At 46.0% G+C, this 19,702-nt stretch overlaps 1 protein-coding gene across 9 annotated transcripts in view; it reads right to left on the bottom strand.

The window, feature by feature from the left end:
• USP48 (ubiquitin specific peptidase 48) overlaps positions 1–19,163 on the bottom strand; it is a 107,264-nt gene extending 88,101 nt beyond the window's left edge. For 8 of the 9 annotated variants that reach the window (XM_031665223.1, XM_031665213.1, XM_031665226.1 and 5 more), the window contains exon 1: positions 18,800–19,137. In XM_031665223.1, the coding sequence (XP_031521083.1) occupies positions 18,800–18,933 (134 nt within the window). In that variant the 5' untranslated portion in view covers positions 18,934–19,137. Of the gene's footprint in view, positions 1–18,799 lie in introns of all 9 variants that reach the window. The other variant, XM_031665227.1, reaches the window with a different exon arrangement.
• Positions 19,164–19,702: the final 539 nt, after the last annotated feature.

Consider the following 19,702-nt stretch of genomic DNA (forward strand, 5'->3'; position numbering starts at 1 on the left):
TTTAATGAGCCAGGTGGAGTGGCACATGTGGGTGGTTCCAGCTATTGGGGAGGCTAAGACAGGAGGACCTGTTTGAGCCCAGGAGGTCGAGGCTACAGTGAGCTGCTCATGCCAGCCAGCTCTAGCTTGGATGACAGAACAAGGCTCTCTCAAAAAAACAAATAAACAATAAAAACAAAGCAACCACAAAGAGGTCACTTAGCACTTACGTACTATTTTCCTAGAACTCCTCTGCCATATATGTATAGAGAAGTCGGGCATAAAAGGTTTGGGAAACAACTGACAAAGCAAAATAAAACTCAACACCAAAGTTACATAAAACATCAAAGATGGAAAGCTTCTTAAATTGTTAGCAATCCTTTAAATAGTATAGTCAGTACTCAAATAAAACCCAAATATATATATATATATATATATATTTTTTTTTTTTTTTTTAGATAGAGTCTCACTCTCTTGACCAGGCTGGGGTGCAGTGGCATGATCTCGGCTCACCGCAACCTCCACCTCTCAAGTTCAAGCAGTTCTCCTGCTTCAGCTTCCCGAGTAGCTGCAATTACAAGCGTGCACCAGCACGCTTGGCTAATTTTTGTATTTTTAGTGAAGATAGGGTTTCACCAGGTTGGCCAGGCTGGTCTCAAACTCCTGACCTGAAGTTATCCGCCCACCTCAGCCTCCCAAAATGCTGAGATTACAGGCGTGACCCACTGCACCTGGCTTAAATATATTTTAAAGCTTAAGAATCCAATCAGGCCGGGCGCGGTGGCTCAAGCCTGTAATCCCAGCACTTTGGGAGGCCGAGATGGGCGGATCACGAGATCAGGAGATCGAGACCATCCTGGCTAACACGGTGAAACCCCGTCTCTACTAAAAATACAAAAAAAAACTAGCCGGGCGAGGTGGCAGGCGCCTGTAGTCCCAGCTACTCGGGAGGCTGAGGCAGGAGAATGGCGTGAACCCGGGAGGCGGAGCTTGCAGTGAGCTGAGATCCGGCCACTGTACTCCAGCCTGGGCGGCAGAGCGAGACTCCGTCAAAAAAAAAAAAAAATAAAGAATCCAATCAACCTAGCAAACATGAAATAACTTCATTTTTTCCAAGCCTCCAAAGTTAGGGCCCACTAAACTGGGATTCACACACTACAGAAAAAGGAGAACCAGCAAAGCAAAAATGATTTTTAAGGTAAGCCTACTTGGAAACACTAGAAATCTACTTTCTTTTTAAGAGACAGGGTCTTGCTGTGTTGCACAGGCTGGACTCAAACTCTTGGGCTCCAGCAATTCTCCCACCTCAGCCTCCCGAATAGCTGAGACTGCAGGTGTGTACCACCATGCCCAGTCTATAATCTTTCTAAAAGGCTACCTCCCAAATTGGTATTAAAGGGAAAATGTTCAGGGCAGGAGAGAACTAACTGGCAAGTCAAAAGGAGTTGCCCAGTCTAAAGAGGATTATTTAGCTATTCAAACTGTAACGATTTTTTTTTTTTCTTACAGTGGGACTTCTTGGTTTTCCAAGGATGATTTGAAATGTTTCTCAAGCTTTATACGATTTGGGAAACACTGGCCAAGCACTTGGGAAAAAAAAAAAAAACACACACACACACACAGTATCTTTCAATTTTACTGGAAATCAAGATACCATTATTTACTTATAAATTTTCTTTTTCTTTTTCTTTTTTTTTTTTGAGAAGGAATCCCCCTCTGTTGACCAGGCTGGAGTGCAGTGGTGTGATCTCGGCTCACTGCAACCTCCGCCTCCCGGGTTCAAGCGATTCTCCTCCCTCAGCCTCCTGAGTAGCTGGGATTACAGGCATGCGCCACCACGCCCAGCTAATTTTTGTATTTTTGGTACAGATGGAGTTTCACCATATTGGTCAAGCTGGTCTCTAATTTTTGTATTTTTAGTACAGATGGAGTTTCACCATATTGGTCAAGCTGGTCTCAATCTCCTGACCTTGTGATCTGCCTGCCTCGGCCTCCCAAAGTGCTGGGATTACAGGTGTGAGCCACCGCACCCAGCCAAAAAGAGTTCAATTTAATACTCCGATGGCAAGAACACAAAGACAGGAACGTTCATATACCGCACACAGCTGGTAGGAGAAAACCCTGCAAAGGTCATGTATATCAAAAGCCTTCTCGACACACATTATGTTCATGCTATTTTCGCAATGTTTTTCTAAGAAAATAATTAGATGGGCAGATAATATTTACTTACAAGATGTTCTCAATATTAAAAAAAGAGCCTCCCTCCCTTACAAAAAGGAAGAGGAAGTGGAGGAGGGGCAAGGAACACAACAAGAAGACAAAGGCAGGTAGACAAATGCCCAACAGCAAACAGTTAAATGGTTCTTTAGGGTATGTAAAATGGAGTATTGCACAATGATTCCACCTTTCTGGGGGAGGCTGGATGCGGTGGCTCACAGCTGTAATCCCAGCACTTTGGGAGACTAAGGAGGGAGCATTCCTGGAGCCTAGGAGTTCAAGGCAGCAGTGAGCTATGATCATCCCACTGCACTCCAGGCTGGGCAACAGAGTGAGACTGTCTCATAAACAAACAAAGTTTTTCAAACACACAGAAAACATAAGAATGTTTAGATCCAATATGAAGCTTTTCTTCTACTGTACTTCTTTTTTACATTGTCCCAAATGCAAGGCTAATTTTTTCTTAATGATTAGATCGCTACCTCAGGAAGCCAAGGGAAATGAATGAGGTATAAGAAGTTTGCAAAATACAAAAAAGTCTCAGCAGGTACCTCACTCAACTCCAACATGGAAAAAATTTCCAGCCCTACAGAGACTGAGCATCGCATCAAGTTCCTGATCGCTGTTTTCCAGGAGGATGCTGGAAAGGATGCCACAACCACAAACTCTCCAAAAGGGGAGCCCCTCAGTTTTGTGAATACAGAACTGGCTGCCCTCACGCAGAACCACAAGGACCCTGGTGTCCTTGACCACATGATGAAGAAACTACACCTCAACTGTGACAGGCAGTTAAGATTTTCAAAAATGGCTTAATCTTTTTTGTTTCCCTCACCTCAGACTGAAAAATTTCTTAATCTTATGGGCAGCATGGCCCTAGTTCACCATAAGCCATGACTGCTTTATCATGGCTACCTATTCCTAGAAGCAAATCTAAGGAACCCTTGGGTCTTGCCTTCAAGCCCCGCCCCTGTCAAGCCCCACCCCCTCTTTCCTTCAAGGCTCTCAGTCACCATCTCCTCCTCATGGCTCCCACACACCCTAAACCCAGCATACCCACTACCCATGCAGGCCACTGCTGCTAGTAGTAATAAAACAGTATTGTTTTGGTTTTGGTTTGTGTTTTGAGGCAGGGTTTTGCTCTATTGGCCAGGCTGTAGTGCAGCAGTAAAATCGTAACTCAGTGCAGCCTGGTCTTCCTGGCCTCAAGTTATCCTCCCGTCTTTGCCTCCCAAACTGCTGGGATTACTAGCATAAGCCACCGCACGTGGCCCAATATCATTTTTTAAAACACACACACAGTCTTGTCATGTATTTAATTTTAAGTAATTGTATTTGTTTTCCCCATGTATGTCTTCCTTTTGCTTAGAGTTGTTGCTTCTGCTAACATCAGATTCTCAGTCATTCAATCCTCTGCTACTTTGCTAAAGTCATAGAGATCAAGTAACCTCAAATTATTCCATGATCTTATTTCCCAACTGATGAGGAGTCAACTCCAGGTCTAAACATGAAAGATAAAGCAGGTCAGGCACGGTGGCTCACATCTGTAATCCCAGCACTTTGGGAGGCCAAGGCAGGCGGATCATGAGGTCAGGAGATCAAGACCATCCTGGCTAACATGGTGAAACCCCGTCTCTACTAAAAACACACAAAAAAATTAGCCAGGCGTTGTGGTGGGCACCTATAGTCCCAGCTACTCTGGAGGCTGAGCCAGGAGAATGGCGTGAACCCAGGAGGCAGAGCCTGCAGTGAGCTGAGATTGTGGCACTGCACTCCAGCCTGGGTGACAGAGGGAGACTCAGTCTCAAAAAAAAAAAAGAAAGAAAGAAAGAAAGAAAGATAAAGCAATACAACTTATAGAAAATAACACAGGAGAATATTTAGGACCCTAAGGATGATAAATCTTTAAATCTTTATTTCATGGGAGCTACATGATGAGAACTTTGAACACAAAGAACAAAACAACAGACACTGGGGTCTTACTTGGGGGTGGAAGGTGGGAGGAGGGAGGGGAGCAGAAAAGATTTTTTTTTTGAGACAGGGTCTCACTGTCACCCAGGCTAGAGTGCAGTGCCAAGATCTCAGCTCACTGCAACCTCTACCTCCTAGGTTCAAGCAATTCTCCCACCTCAGCTTCCCAAGTAGCTGGGATTACAGGCATGCACCACCATATCTGGCTAATTTTTGTATATTTGTAGAGACAGGTTTTCGCCATGTTCCCCAGGCTGGTCTCAAACTCCTGGCCTCAAGTGATCCACCTACCTCAGCCTCCCAAAATGCTGGGATTAAAGGCATAAGCCACTGTGTCAGGCCTACAAAAAAATTTTGAACTAGCCAAGCATGGTGGTGAGTGTCTGTAGTCTCAGCTACTGGGGAAGCTGAAGTGGGAGGACCACCTAGACAGACCCCAGAGGTCGAGGCTGCAGTGAGCTGTGATCACACCATGTACTCCAGCCTGGGTGATGAAGTGAAATCCTGTTATCAAAAACAAAAAACAAAAAACAAAAAAGACACTAAAATATATATGCAGAATGTTCACTGCAGCTTTATTCATAATGACCAAATACACAGAAAAGTCAAAATGACCATCACTAGTAGAAAGGAATATAATATATAGTATATACTAACACACTGAAACAACGTACAGCACTGCTGGTCCCATTGGCTCACGCTTATAATCCCTTCACTTTCGGAGGCCGAAGTGGGCAGATTGCTTGAGCCCAGGAGTTCCAGACCAGCCTGGGCAACATATTGAGACCTCATCCCCCACCAAAAAAAAAAAAATTGTACAGCACTAAAAGTGAACACACTACTGCTTACACATAAATTAATCTTATAAAGTTGAGTGAAAGAAAACAGAAGCAGAAGCAATGACAATGTATTTATATACATAAAGTTCAACATAGGCAAAATAATCTGCTGAATTCAAAGTAAGGGTAAGTGGTTCCCTTCAAGGAAGAGAGGTAGTAGTAACTGGTAGGAGAAAAATGGAAGATAAGGGTGTCTTGAAGTGCTAGTAATGTTTCGATCTTGGTGGTAGATACATGACAGATAAATTTCTTTTGTGATAATTAGTCAATCAAATGTTACTCTTTTTATTTTTTTTTCTGAGACAGAGCTCACTCTGTCGCCCAGGCTGGAGTGCAGTGGCATGATCTCGGCTCACTGCAACCTCTGCCTCCCAGGTTCAAGCAATTCTCCTGCCTCAGCCTTCTGAGTAGCTGGGACTACAGGCGCGCACCACCATGCCCTGCTAATTTTTTGTATTTTTAGTAGAGATGGGGTTTCACCATATTGGCCAGACTGGTCTCAAACTCCTGACCTCAGGTGATTCGCATGCTTCGGCCTCCCTAAGCCTTGAGATTACAGGGATGAGCCACTGCACCCAGCCAATCAAGTGTTATTCTTATGATTTGTGTGCTTTTTGTTTGTAAAAAAATAAATTTTCAAGCTGGGTACAGTGCCTCACGCCTGTAATCCCAGCACTACGGGACACTGAGGCAGATCACTTGAGGCCCGGAGTTGAAGACCAGCCTGGCCAAGATGGTGAAACCCCATCTCTACTAAACAATACAAAAAAATTAGCCAGGCACGGTGGCACATCCAAGCTACTCAGGTGGCTGAGGCACAAGAATCACTTGAACCCAGGAGGGGGAGGGTACAGTGAGCTAAGATCATGGCACTGCACTCCAGCTCAGGTGACAAAGCAAGACTGTCTCAAAAAACAATTAAAATACAAATAATTGTTTAAATACATTTTCGAAATCGAGACCATCCTGGCCAATATAGTGAAACCCCATCTCTACTGAAAATACAAAAAAAAGCTGGGCGTGGTGGCACGCGCCTGTAGTTCCAGTTACTAGGGAGGCTGAGGCAGGAGAATCACCTGAAACCGGGAGGTGGAGGCTGAAGGGAGCGAAGATCATGCCACTGAAATCCAGCCTGGGCAACAGAGCGAGACTCCGTCTCAAAAAATAAATAAATTATTAGTAATTACTAATATATTAATTATCAATTTTATAATTCATAATTATAATTATGATTCTATAAGTATAAATTATAGTTAATATAATAATTATAAATTATTTATTTTTCATGAGAACCATGAGAAAAATTCTAAAAGGAATTTAGGTCTCACCTTATCAAATAGTTTTTAAATATTATAAAATAACTAGAATTGTGGCATCAGTACAGTTATTCAATGAAATTAATCAATGGCAAAAAAAATGGGGTTGAGAGGCTGGGCGCGGTGGCTCACACCTATAATCCCAACATTTTGGGAGGCCAAAGCAGGCTGATCACCTGAGGTCGAGAGGTCAAGAACAGTCTGACCAACACGGAGAAACCCCGTCTCTACTAAAAATACAAAATCAGCCAGGCGTGGTGGCACATGCCTGTAATCCCAGCTACTCAGGAGGATGAGACAGGAGAATCGCTTGAACCCAGGAGGTGGAAGATGCGGTGAGCCGAGATTGCGCCATTGCGCTCCAGCCTGGGCAATAAGAGCAAAACTCTGCCTCAAAAAAAAAAAAAATAGGGCTGAGAAATAAACCCAAGTAAACAGGGAATTTGCCATGTAATAAAGGTGGCTTTTTAACTGGTGAGGGAAAAGACTGAATTGTTCAATAAACGGTTTAAAACAATTGAGTAGCCATTTGGTAAAAAGTAAAATTAAAATATTGATGGATCCCTACCCCAATCCATAAATCAAATTAAATTATAAAAACATAAAGGTTGCATAAAAGTAAACCATCAGTACTAAAACAAAACATGAGTGAATATTTTTATAACCTCAGAATTGGGAAATCCAGAAACCATTAAAAAAAAGCATTCACAAATTTTACCACATAAAAAAATCAAAAACTAATGTACCAAAAGGAAAAAAAGCCCACAAAGTCCAAAAATACCGCAGAAAATATCTTCGACAGAAATAGTCAATAAACTAGGCCGGGCGTGGTGGCTCACGCCTATAATCCCAGCACTTTGGGAGGCCAAGGCAGGTGGATCATCTGAAGTAAGGAATTCAAGACCAGCCTGGCCAACGTGGTGAAACCGTCTCTACTGAAAATACGAACATTAGCCAGGAGTGGTGGCGCGCACCTGTAATCCCAGCTACTTGGAAGGCTGAAGTAAAGAATAGCTCGAACCTGGGAGGCAGAGGTTGCAGTGAGCTGAAATCGCACCATGGCACTCCAGCCTGGGAAACAGAGCGAGACTCCGTCTCAAAAAAGGAGAAAAAAGGAAAAAGAAAGAAATATTCAGCCAGGCACGGTGGCTCACGCCTATAATCCAGCATTTTGGGAGGCTGAGGCGGGCAGATCACATGGACAGGAGTTCAAGACCAGCCTGGCCAACATAGTGAAACCCCGTCTCTACAAAAATACAAAAATTAGTCAGGTATAGTGGTGGGCACCTGTAGTCTCAGCTACTTGGGAGGCCGAGGCAGGAGAATTGCTTGAACCCAGGAGGCACAGGTTGCAGCGAGCTGAAATCACAACAGTGCACTCCAGCCTGGGTGACACCCTGAGACTCCGTCTCAAAAAAAAAAAAAAAAAAAAACAAAACAGAAATATTCAATAAGCTCTTGAAAATCAGTAAGAAAATGACCAACAATGCAGATCACACAATTCACAGGAGAAATACAAATGGCAAGTAAATATAAAAAGGAGATGGGGCCGGGCGCGGTGGCTCAAGCCTGTAATCCCAGCACTTTGGGAGGCCGAGGCGGGTGGATCACGAGGTCAGGAGATCGAGACCAGCCTGGCTAACATGGTGAAACCCCGTCTCTACTAAAAATACAAAAAACTAGCCGGGCGTGGTGGCGGGCGCCTGTAGTCCCAGCTACTCGGAGGCTGAGGCAGGAGAATGGCGTGAACCCGGGAGGCGGAGCTTGCAGTGAGCCGAGATCACGCCACTGCACTCCAGCCTGGGTGACACAGCACGAGACTCCGTCTCAAAAAAAAAAAAAAAAAAAAGGAGATGGGACGCAGTGGTTCATGCCTGTAATCCCAGCACTTTGGGAAGCCAAAGCTGAGGATTGCTTGGGCCCAGGAGTTCAAGACTGTCCTGGGCAACACGAGATCCTATCTCTATAAAACTAAAAAATAAAATTAAAAAGATGCTCAATGTCACCAGCAAAAAATGGCAAATGAAAAGAAGATGCTATTTTTCGCTAATCAAATGGAAGTTGGGAACAGGAATGCTTTGAATAAGGTAATAGGCACACTCACTCTAGAGGACCAGGATAAATGGTATGAACTTTTGGCATCTATCAAAATTCTGAACAGTTCCTTTACCTCAGCAATTTCTCATTTAGCAACCTAAGTGAAAACACTCACTCAACACTCAAGATCAATGCAGAGGGCTGGCTAGGGCAGCACGGGTTGTAATATCAAAACCCAGAAACCCTAAAGTCCATCAACAGGAAATTGGTCAAATAAATTATAATGCAGGTTAGGCACAGTGGTTGTAATATCAAAACCCAGAAACCCCAAAGTCCATCAACAGGAAACTGGTCAAATAAATTAAAATGCAGGTTAGGCACAGTGGCTCACACCTGTAATCCCAGCACTTTGGGAGGGCAAGGTGGAAGGACTGCTTGAAATCAGGAAGTCAAGACCAGTCAGGGGGCCGGGCGCGGTGGCTCAAGCCTGTAATCCCAGCACTTTGGGAGGCCGAGGCGGGCGGATCACGAGGTCAGGAGATCGAGACCATCCTGGCTAACATGGTGAAACCCCGTCTCTACTAAAAATACAAAAAACTAGCCGGGCGTGGTGGCGGGCGCCTGTAGTCCCAGCTACTCGGAGGCTGAGGCAGGAGAATGGCCTGAACCTGGGAGGCGGAGCTTGCAGTGAGCCGAGATCGCGCCACTGCACACTCCAGCCTGGGTGACACAGCGCGAGACTCCGTCTCAAAAAAAAAAAAAAAAAAAAAAAAAAAAAGACCAGTCAGGGCAGCATAGTAACACCCCATCTCTATTTTTAAATAAACTATATAACTGGCTGGGTGTGGTGGCTCTACTAAAAATACAAAAATTTGGCGGGTGTGGTGGCGGGTGCCTGTAATCCCAGCTACTTGGGAGGCTGAGGCAGGAGGATCGCTTGAACCCGGGAGGTGGAGGTTGCAGTGAGCCAAGATTGCCCCGTTGTACTCCAGCCTGGGCAACAAGAGCAAAACTCCATCTAAAATAACAACAACAATAATAATAATAATAATAATAATAGTGAGGCAGATATGCATTTGGGGCTCCTGCTAAATGAGATTTTAGCTTCTCTTGTCACACACAAAATTTGTAACTGTGAGATAATAGATGTCAATCTGCTTCACTACAGTTACCATTTTACTATCTGTTAATGTATCCTGTTATATACCATAAACACAGTATCCTATGCTATATACCATAAACACACATAAAAATATTTTTTTAAAAAAGAATAGGACCAGGTGCAGTGGCTCATGCCTGTAATCCCAGCACTTTGGGAGGCTGAGGCAGGTGGAGTGCGAGGTCAGGAGATCAAGACCATCCTGGCCAACGCGGTGAAACCACATCTCTACTAAAAATACAAATATTAGCCGGGTGTGGTGGTGCGCTCCTGTAGTCCCAGCTACTCGGGAGGTTGAGGCAGGAGAATCGCTTGAATCCAGGAGGCGGAGGTTGCAGTGAGACAAGACCACGCCACTGCACTCCAGCCTGGTGACTGAGCAAGATTCTGTCTCAAAACAAACAAACAAACGAAAAAAGAATATCCGGGTGCGGTGGCTCATGCCTGTAATCCCACCACTTTGGGAGGCTGAGGCGAGCAGATCACCTGAAGTCAGGAGTTAGAGACCAGCCTGGCCAACAGTGTGAAACCCCATCTCTACTAAACTACAAAAATTAGCCAAGCATGGTGGCCCATGCCTGTAGTCCCAGCTACTCTGGAGGCTGAGGCTCCAAGAATCACTTGAATCCAGGAGGCTGAAGTTGCAGTGAGCCAAAATCACGCATTGCACTCCAGCCTGGGCAACAAAGCAAGACTCTCTCAAAAATAAATAAATAAATAAGGCAGATTTACATGCATGAATAATAGAAACAAGTTGCAACAAAGTATGCATTGTGACTCCTCTTTTTTCCTTTTCCTTTTTTTTGAGACAGGGTCTTGTTCTGTCACCCAAGCTGGAGTGCAGCGGCATGATCTTGGCTCACTGCAACCTCCACCTCCCAGGCTCAAGCCACCCTCCCACCTCAGCCTCCAGCATAGCTGGGACTATGGGTCTTCATTAGGGTTATTTTGTTTGGTTGGTTGGTTTTTATTGAGACAGAGTCTCACTCTGTCACCCAGGTTGGAGTGCAGTGGCTCAATCTTGGCTCACTGCAACCTACACCTCCTGGGTTCAAGTGATTCTCGTGCCTCAGCCTCCTGAGTAGCTGGAATTACAGGTGTATACCGCCACCATGCCTGGCTAATTTAGTAGAAATGGGTTTTTGCCATGTTGACCAGACAGGTCTCAAACTCCTGACCTCAAATAATCCTCCCACCTCGGCCTAACAAAGTGTTGGGATTACAGGCGTGAGCCACCGCACATGACCCTCATTAGGGTTTTGGACTAGAGCTACAAAGCCACTGATGTAAGGTGGCATGACACTGGCTTTCTAGAGTGCTTCACACATTTCTGTAATGTTTTAATTTGGTAATAGTCATATGATGTTTCCCTAATGAGAACAAGACATTGTACTCCTATACATGGCTGGAAATATAAGTAAATTCTGTCTCTGAAAATTCGTATCAAGGCTGGGCATGGTGACATGCACTTGTAATCCCAGCTACTCAGGAAGCTGAGGAAGGAAGATAGCTTCAGCCCAGGAGTTTGAGACCAGCCTAAGCAACATAGTAAGACCCCCCTCTCAAAAACAAAACAAAACAAATCTCACATCAAAAAACTGTAACAAAAAGAAACTGTAACAAAAGAAATACGTATTAAACATATGACACCCTTTGCACTAGATCGAAAGGTGTGACTAACATATTATGTGGGTGAGGGCATGATATATATGTAAGATACTCACACATTGACAGGGAAACGTAAAGAGAAATCCTCATTCTGAGGGGCAATTTAGCAATATGGATCAAAATGAAAAACATACATCCCATACCAAACAATTTTACTTCCAGGAACTTACTTGACCACTGACCTCACTGTGAGCAAACAAGTCTGCCCTCAAAACATACAATATTTGCAGAATTCTGTGGACAGACGATTTAGTACACACTGCTTTCATCCTGTGATTGTCCTAAGTACTTTCAGAAATGTAAACAGTCCTGACACATGTGGTCTTTGAATGTGGTCAAACACCTCATTCTTCAGCTTTGGTATCTCATAACAAATCGTTGCATAAAGTATGAAATATACATATTGGTGATACTATTTATTTATTTAATCTCTTCTTGCAAAGAGAAAAAATAAACAAAAGGAGAAAGGCTCATGCCTGGAATCCCAGCAATTTAGGAGGCTGAGGAGGGAGGACTGCTAGAGCCCAAGAATTTGAGACCAGCCTGGACAACGTGGTAAAACTGTCTCCATAAAAAAGGAGAAAGTGGGCCGGGCGCGTTGGCTCAAGCCTGTAATCCCAGCACTTTGGGAGGCCGAGACGGGCGGATCACAAGGTCAGGAGATCGAGACCATCCTGGCTAACACAGTGAAACCCCGTCTCTACTAAAAATACAAAAAAACCTAGCCGGGCGAGGTGGCAGGCGCCTGTAGTCCCAGCTACTCGGGAGGCTGAGGCAGGAGAATGGCGTGAACCCGGGAGGCGGAGCTTGCAGTGAGCTGAGATCCAGCCACTGCACTCCAGCCTGGGTGACAGAGCAAGACTCCGTCTCAAAAAAAAAAAAAAAGGAGAAAGTGAATAGTGTCTTGTCTCAAAAACGAAGAAACTGAGTAGAAAGAGAGCTTTTTGGATATCTAAATAAAAGCTGACAGGGCTAGGCACAGGGGCTCACGCCTGTAATCCCAGCACTTTGGGAAGCCAAGGCAGGGGGATCCCTGAGGTCAGGAGTTCGAGACCAGCCTGACCAACAGGGCAGAACCCCATCTCTACTAAAAATACAAAAATTAGCCCGGCATGGTGGTGGGTGCCTGCAATCCCAGCTACTCAGGAAGCTAAGGCAGGAAAACTGCTTGAACCCGGGAGGCGGAGGTTGCAGTGAGCCAAGATTGCACCACTACACTCAGCCTGGACAACAGAGTGAGACTCCATTTGAAAAAAAAAAAAAAACACCAAAAATTAGCCGAGTGTGGTGAAGCATGCTTCTAGTCACAGCTACTTGGGAGGCTGAGGTAGGAGGATGGCTGAAACCCCTGCAACGCAGAGGTTGCACTGGGCTAAGACTGCACCACTGTACTCCAGTCTGGGCAATAGAGCCAGACTTTGTCTCATAAAATTAACTAATTCATTAATTAAAACTGCTCAAACCTTAGGTGAGGTGTGGCTTCTTACAAGACCAAAAGTATCAAATAGTACAATGTTGGGGCCAGGTAGTTCACACCTGTAATCCCAGTACTCTGGGAAGCTGAAGCAGGACTGCTTGAGGCTAAAGGTTCAAGGTCAGCCTGGGTAACATAGCAAGACCCCAACTCTACAAAAAATACCAAAAAAATTAGCTGGGTGTGGTGGTACAACCTGCAGTTGTACCTACTGGGGATGTTGAGGCAAAAAGATCACTTGAGCCCAGGAGTTTAAGGGTACAGTGAGCTATGATCACACCACTGCTCTCAAGGCTAGGCAACAAAGACCCTGCTTCATTAATAAGAATAAAAAGATGGAGAAGAAAAAGAAATTGGACTACATCAACATTAAAAGCTTTTGTACTGAAAATGATACCACCAATAAAATTCAAAGCCACAAAAATTAGAAAAAATATTTCCAAATCATGTATCTAATAAGGGACTTATATGCAGTATATATAAAGAACAAAACTCAGCCGCATGCAGTGGCTCACGCCTGTAATTCTAGCACTTTGGGAGGCTGAGGTGGGCGTATCATAAGGTCAGGAGTTAGAGACCAGCCTGGCTAGCATGGTGAAACCCTGTCTCCACTAAATATACCAAAAAAAATTAGCTAGGCGTGGTGGTGTGAGCCTGTAGTCCCAGCTATTCGGGAGGCTGAGGCAGGAGAATCACTTGAACCTGGGAGGCGGTGGTTGCAGTGAGCTGAGATGGCACCACTGCACTCCAGCCTGGGTGACAGAGCAAGACTCTGTCTCAAAAAAAAACCAAAACAAAAACAAGACCAAAACAAGATCACAACTCAATAATAAAAAGGCAACTCAATTTAAAAGCATGCAAAGGATTTCAACAGACATTTCTCCAAAAAAGATGTATGCATGGCCAATAAGTACACAAAAAGATGTTTAATATGATTAGTCATCAATGAAACACAAATGAAAACATAAAAGACACCACTTCACACCCACTAGGATGGCTAAAAGAAAAAAGGCAGTAAATTACAGGGGCGGTAGCGGTGTCAAACCTGTAATCAGCACTGGGAGGCCGAATGGCCGGATCCGCGAGGTCAGGAGATCGAGACCATCCTGGCTAACTTTCTGATTAACCTCTACCGGCCAAAAATAGCGGGCGAGGTGGCGTATGGTCAGCTACTCGGAGAGAGCTGAGCGGAGAATGGCGTGAACCGGAAGCGGGCTGCAGTGAGCGCTGAGAGATCCGGCCACTGCACTCCAGCCCTGAAGCTGACAGCCTGAGACTCCGTCTCAAAAAAAAAAAAAAAAAAAAAAAAAACAAGTACAGGGACATGCAGCAATTGGAATCCTCATACACTGCTTGTGAATATGGAAAACAGTAGCCACTCTGGAAAGCAACCTGATAATTCCTCAAAATATTAAACACAGGCATGGTAGTTCGTGCCTGCAGTCCCACCTACCAGAGAAGCTGAGGCAGGAGGATCGACTGAGCCCAGGAGTTCAAGGACAGCCTACACAATACAGCAAGACACTCATATTTAAAAAAAAAAAAAAAAAAAAGCCAAAAAAAGGCCATGAACTCATGCAAGTACAGCATTTTAGGGGGCCAAGGCAGGAGGATCACTTGAAGCAAGGAGTTCAAGATCAGCCTGGGCACTAAAGTGGAACTCCATTTCCACACAAAAAAAAATTTTTTTTTTTTTTTTTTTTGGAGACAGAGTCTCACTCTGTCACCCAGGCTAGAGTGGTGCAGTGATGCAATCTCCACTCACTGCAAGCTCCGCCTCCCAGGTTCACGCCATTCTCCTGCCTCAGCCTCCTGAGTAGCTGGGACTAAAGGCATCCGCCACCATGCCTGGCTAATTTTTTGTATTTTTAGTAGAGACAGGGTTTCACCATGTTGGCCAGGATGGTCTCGATCTCCTGACCTCGTGATCCGCCTGCATCGGCCTCCCAACGTGCTGGGATTACAGGCTACCGCACCTGGCAAAAAAAATTTTTTTAATTAGCCACGTGTTGCGGCATGTGCCTGTAGTGGCAGGAGGCTGAGGCGGGAGGATTCCTTGAGCCCAGGAGTTCAAGGCTGCAGTGAGCCATAATTGCACTGCAATCCAATCTGGGTTACAGAGTGAGACCTCATTTTAAAAAATAAATAAATAAAAGTTAAAAGTGCTGGGTGAGGTGGCTCAAGCCTGTAATCCCAGCACTCTAGGAGGCTGAGGTGGGTGGATCACCCGAGATCAGGAGTTCAAGACCAGCCTGGCCAACTTGGCGAAACCCAGTTTCTACTAAAAAATACAAAAAATTAGCCGGGTGTGGTGGTGGGCACCTGTAAGCCTAGCGACTGGGAGGCTGAGGCACGAGAATCGCTTAAACCTAGGAGGCGGAGGTTGCAGTGAGCCGAGATGGCACCACTACACTCCAGCCTGGGCAACAGAGAGAGACTCTGTCTCAAAAAATAATAATAATAATAATAAAGTTAAAAGTTACCACACAACCCAACAATCCCACTTCCAGTTCTATAACCAAGAGAAATAAAAACAAATGCCCACATAAAAACTACTACACGAACGTTCATAGCAACATTATTCATAATAACCAAAAAGTAGAAACAACTCAAATGTCTATTAGCAGATGAATGCAAATAAAAAAGGCGGTAGATACAGAGATATGACGGCATATTATTATTACTTTTTTTTTTTTTTTTGAGACAGAGTCCCGCTCTGTCGCCCAGGCTGGAGTGCAGTGGCGCAATCCGGCTCACTGCAAGCTCCACCTCCTGGGTTCACACCATTCTCCTGCCCCAGCCTCCCGAGTAGCTGGGACTACAGGCACTCGCCACCACACCCGGCTAATTTTTTGTATTCTTTAGTGGAGACGGGGTTTCACTGTGTTAGCCAGGATGGTCTCGATCTCCTGACCTCGTAACCTGTCCGCCTCAGCTTCCCAAAGTGCTGGGATTACAGGTGTAAGCCACCGCGCCTGGCCAATGGCATATTATTGATCAATAAAAAGAAAAGAGGCAACAAGCACATGAAAAGACGCTGAACTCATTAGCCACTAGGAAAATGTAAATCAAAACCACAAAGATGTATCACTTCACACCCAACTAGGAGGGCCTAATCAGAAAAACAGAAAATAGTACGTGTTTATGAGGATGATGAGGCAGTTGAACCCTCATACATCACTGGTGGGAACGTAAATCGGTACAACCACTGTGGAAAAGTTTCACGGTTCAGTAAGTTAAACACAGAATTGACTGTGTATGACCCAGTAATTCCACTCCCAGGTAAAGAACTGAAATCGGATGTTCAAACCAAAACTTGCATGCAAATATTCAGAGAAGTCCTACTCAAAATAACCAAAAGTTGGAAGTTATCAAAATGTCCCTCAACTGATGAATACATATATAAAATGTGGCATTATCCATAAAATGGAATACTACTCAGCCGTAAGGAATAAAGTACTGACACATGTGCAGGAGGGATAACCCTTGGAAACATTATGCTAAGTGAAGGCAGACACAAATGGCCACGTACTGTATAACTCCATTGCTGTAATATTCCATGGAAATATCAATAGAGAAATCCAGAGACAGAAAGTAGATTAGCAGTTGCCAGGGGCTGGGGGAGGGGGAAAAGTGGGACGTGACTAACAGATGCTGTTTCCTTTTAGGATAATGAAAAGTTCTGGAACCAGACAGTGGTGATGGTTGTACAACACTATCAAGGTATTGAAACCCACCGAACTGTGCACTTTAAGATGGTAAACACTGTTATATGTATTTCCCAGGTATTTTTTTAATGAAGTGCTGAAACATGCTACAACATGGATGACCCTTAAATACATGATAAGTAAAGGAAATCAGTCACAAAAGTCCACATATTTTAGGATTCCATTTATATAAAATGTCCAGAATAGGGAAATTTAGAGACAGAACATGCAGAGAATACAGAGGCCAAGATAAGATAATTTTTTTTTTTTTGAGACAAAGTCTGGCCCTGTTGCCCAGGCTGGAGTGCAGTGGCACCATCTTGGCTCACTGCAACCTCCACCTCCTGGGTTCAAGCCATTCTCCTGCCTCAGCCACCCCAGTAGCTGGGATTACAGGCGCCCACCACCACGCCCAGCTAATTTTTGTATTTTTAGTAGAGACGGGGTTTCACCATGCTGGGCAGGCTGGTCTCAGCCTCCCAAAGTGCTGGGCTTACAGGCATGAGCCACCACACCGGGTCTATTCTTTTTTTCTTTTAAAAACTGTGTGGCTCACGCCTGTAATCTCAGCACTTTGGGAGGCCGAGGCGGGCGGATTCCGAGGTCAGGAGATCGAGACCATCCTGGCTAACACGACGAAACCCCGTCTCTACTAAAAACACACAAAATATTTTTTTAATGTATTCTTTTTAAAAATTTTTCCAGCGTCTCACGATGCTGTCTCGGAAAAAAAAAAAAAGAAAAAGTATCAGCCAGGTGGGCAGTGGCTCACACCTGTAATCCCAGCACTTTCGGAGGCCAAGGCAGGCAAATTACCTGAGGTCAGGAGTTCGAGACCAGCCTGACCAACATGGAGAAACCCTGTCTCTACTAAAAATACCAAAAAAAAAAAAAAAAAAAATTAGCCAGACATCATGGTGCATGCCTGTAATCCCAGCTATTCAGGAGGCTGAGGCAGGAGAATCGCTTGAACCAGAGAGGCGGAGGTTGCAGTGAGCTGAGATCGCGCCATTGCACGCCAGCCTGAGCAACAAGAGCGAAACACCATCTCAATAAATATATATATATATATATCTCGGAACTATTGGCCCAGCATGGTAGCTCACGCCTGTAATCCCAGAGGAGGTGGGCAGATCGCTTGAGCCCAGAGCTCGAGACCAGCCTGGCCAACATGGCGAAAACCCGTCTCTACTAAAAATACAAAATTGAGTCGGGTGTGGTGGCTCATGCCTCTCATCCCAGCTACTCGGGAGGCTGAGGTGGGAGGATCGCTTGGGCCAGGGAAGTGGAGGTTGCAGTGAGCCGAGCTTGTGCCACTGTACTTCAGCCTGGGTGACAGAGTGAGACCCTGGCTCACAAACAACCAGAACTATTAAGAGTTTACATTATTTGGTTAGTCTGGAAACTGACTGAAGCTTGATTATTTCTATTATACACAGACTTCAGTCATTCCAGAACTTACTGTTAAAGTCAGATTTACCCTCCTTGTGAGACAGACGCCCAGAGCTTGGACTTAACTCGTTTGCTTTACAGAAACTCCCTAACTTATTTCACGTCTCAGACTAGACTTTAAGCTCCAAAGCCAGAGACCATACTTCCATTCCTTCAGGATCCCCCAGCGGAATGTAAAAACTGCAGAAAGCATTTCCTAAATGCCTGCCGAAAGACGGCTACTGAGCATGCCCGGCTTGGCCAAGTCAATTTCAACAACATTCTGAAACGAAAACTACAGTTCCCGCGTTACAAGGTGGAAAAAAAGGAACAAACGGGAGCAAAGCCTAAGGATTCAATCTACAAGAGGGGGTTAAGGAAAGGGAAGGTTCAAGGGCGGGGCAGACGTGAAGGACAACACTATCACAGCTCAAACTTGGTACTCGGTAAAGTGGTGTCGAACCAGAACGACCAAAGAAATGCTAAAAAAAAAAAAAAAAAAACTAGATTAACGAGTGAGGGAAGGTCAACGGGGGTGCAGGGTATCGATGACGTAGGCTGACCACAGTTTTTTCTAAAGCTGCCCTCTCCAAAATAATACTAAGATGATCAGGCCTTCGGTGTCAACACCAACAAGATACACTGTGATTGAAGCTCACTTTCAAAGTTCCTTTTCATAAACGAAAGAGCCGTGATGTGGCCAAGATACCCCAGTCATCAACGCTTGCTAAGCTCTCGGCTCCTGCCTTCATCTCCACCGCCATCTTCTGGATGGGAACCCAAACCTTCCTAAAGTGCTTTGGCCAGCATCACCTCCGCACACAGCCTGGGAAGGCTGCGTTTCCCAGGTCGCGCAGACGGCGCAAAAGGAGAAACTCCACCTCGCTCGGCTCCGCGCCTCCCAAATGCACGCAAAGGGCTGGCCGTCTTCCTTCCCCCAACCCCGCCCCGGCTTTCCAAGGTCCGGCGCAAGGGGCCCGCGAGGCGCGGTGCGCGGGCCTCACCTGCACACGCCGCGAATGCAGGGCTCCAGCCAGATGCGGTAAGCGGTCTCGATGTGCTCCTGCGACACCTCCTCGGGCCGCACCGTCTCCGCCCAGCGCCAGGCCGCCTTCTCCAGTTGCAGCCGCGGGGCCATGGCCTTGGCCCCAGGAACGCCTCCCGAGCCAGACCGCCGCCGCCGCCGCCGCGGTCTGCACCGCCGCCCCAATGGGCTCCGCCACCTGCCAGCGAGGAGGACCCGGCGCTCCCTCAGGCAGCTGGCCAGTCAATCACCTGTGCGCGCCACTACCGCCGCGCCCGCCCGCGCCCGACCCGCACGACCGGCCGCAAAGCGCCGCCGTCGACACCCGACACACCCCGCGCCCGCGGACGTTAAAGGTGGACTCCCCACCGCGCTAGGCGCATGCGCGTTCCCAGCAGCCTCTGCGCCTCCCGCGCCCCTAACCCGACGGCCTAAGGAAGAGGAAGCGTACGCCCGAGGCAGTCTTGCCACGTCCTCACTGGCGCTGCTGAAAAAGCAGCGTCTCAGCCCCCGTTTAGGGCGGCACCCTACGTACCACTACTCTAACAAACCAGTGTCTCGAAAACTATTTCTTGGCTCCAGTACTTCCCTTTTAACCATGAAGTTTTCACGCTACAGGCTACTCAGCACACACCATAGGTCCGCCCAGACTGTGGAGCGGGACCTGTTTAGAGTCAAAACCGAGTCGCCAAAGAAACCAGGGTCGGCTCTTTAGAGGGAGATTTAACTTGAGCCTGGACCGGTTCCGAACCCCTTTCCCGAGCCCTCCTGACGTCATAGGACGTTCTAACCTTTTCCTGTGCTAGGGTGGGACTACGTGTCCCGGCATGCCCTGCGTTCTGTCACTCACTGTGAGGCATGCTGGGATTGGTAGTCTTCGAGG

Source organism: Papio anubis, chromosome 1 (genome assembly GCF_008728515.1).
Source record: "Papio anubis isolate 15944 chromosome 1, Panubis1.0, whole genome shotgun sequence".
In the NCBI taxonomy this organism is placed as follows: Eukaryota; Metazoa; Chordata; class Mammalia; order Primates; family Cercopithecidae; genus Papio; species Papio anubis.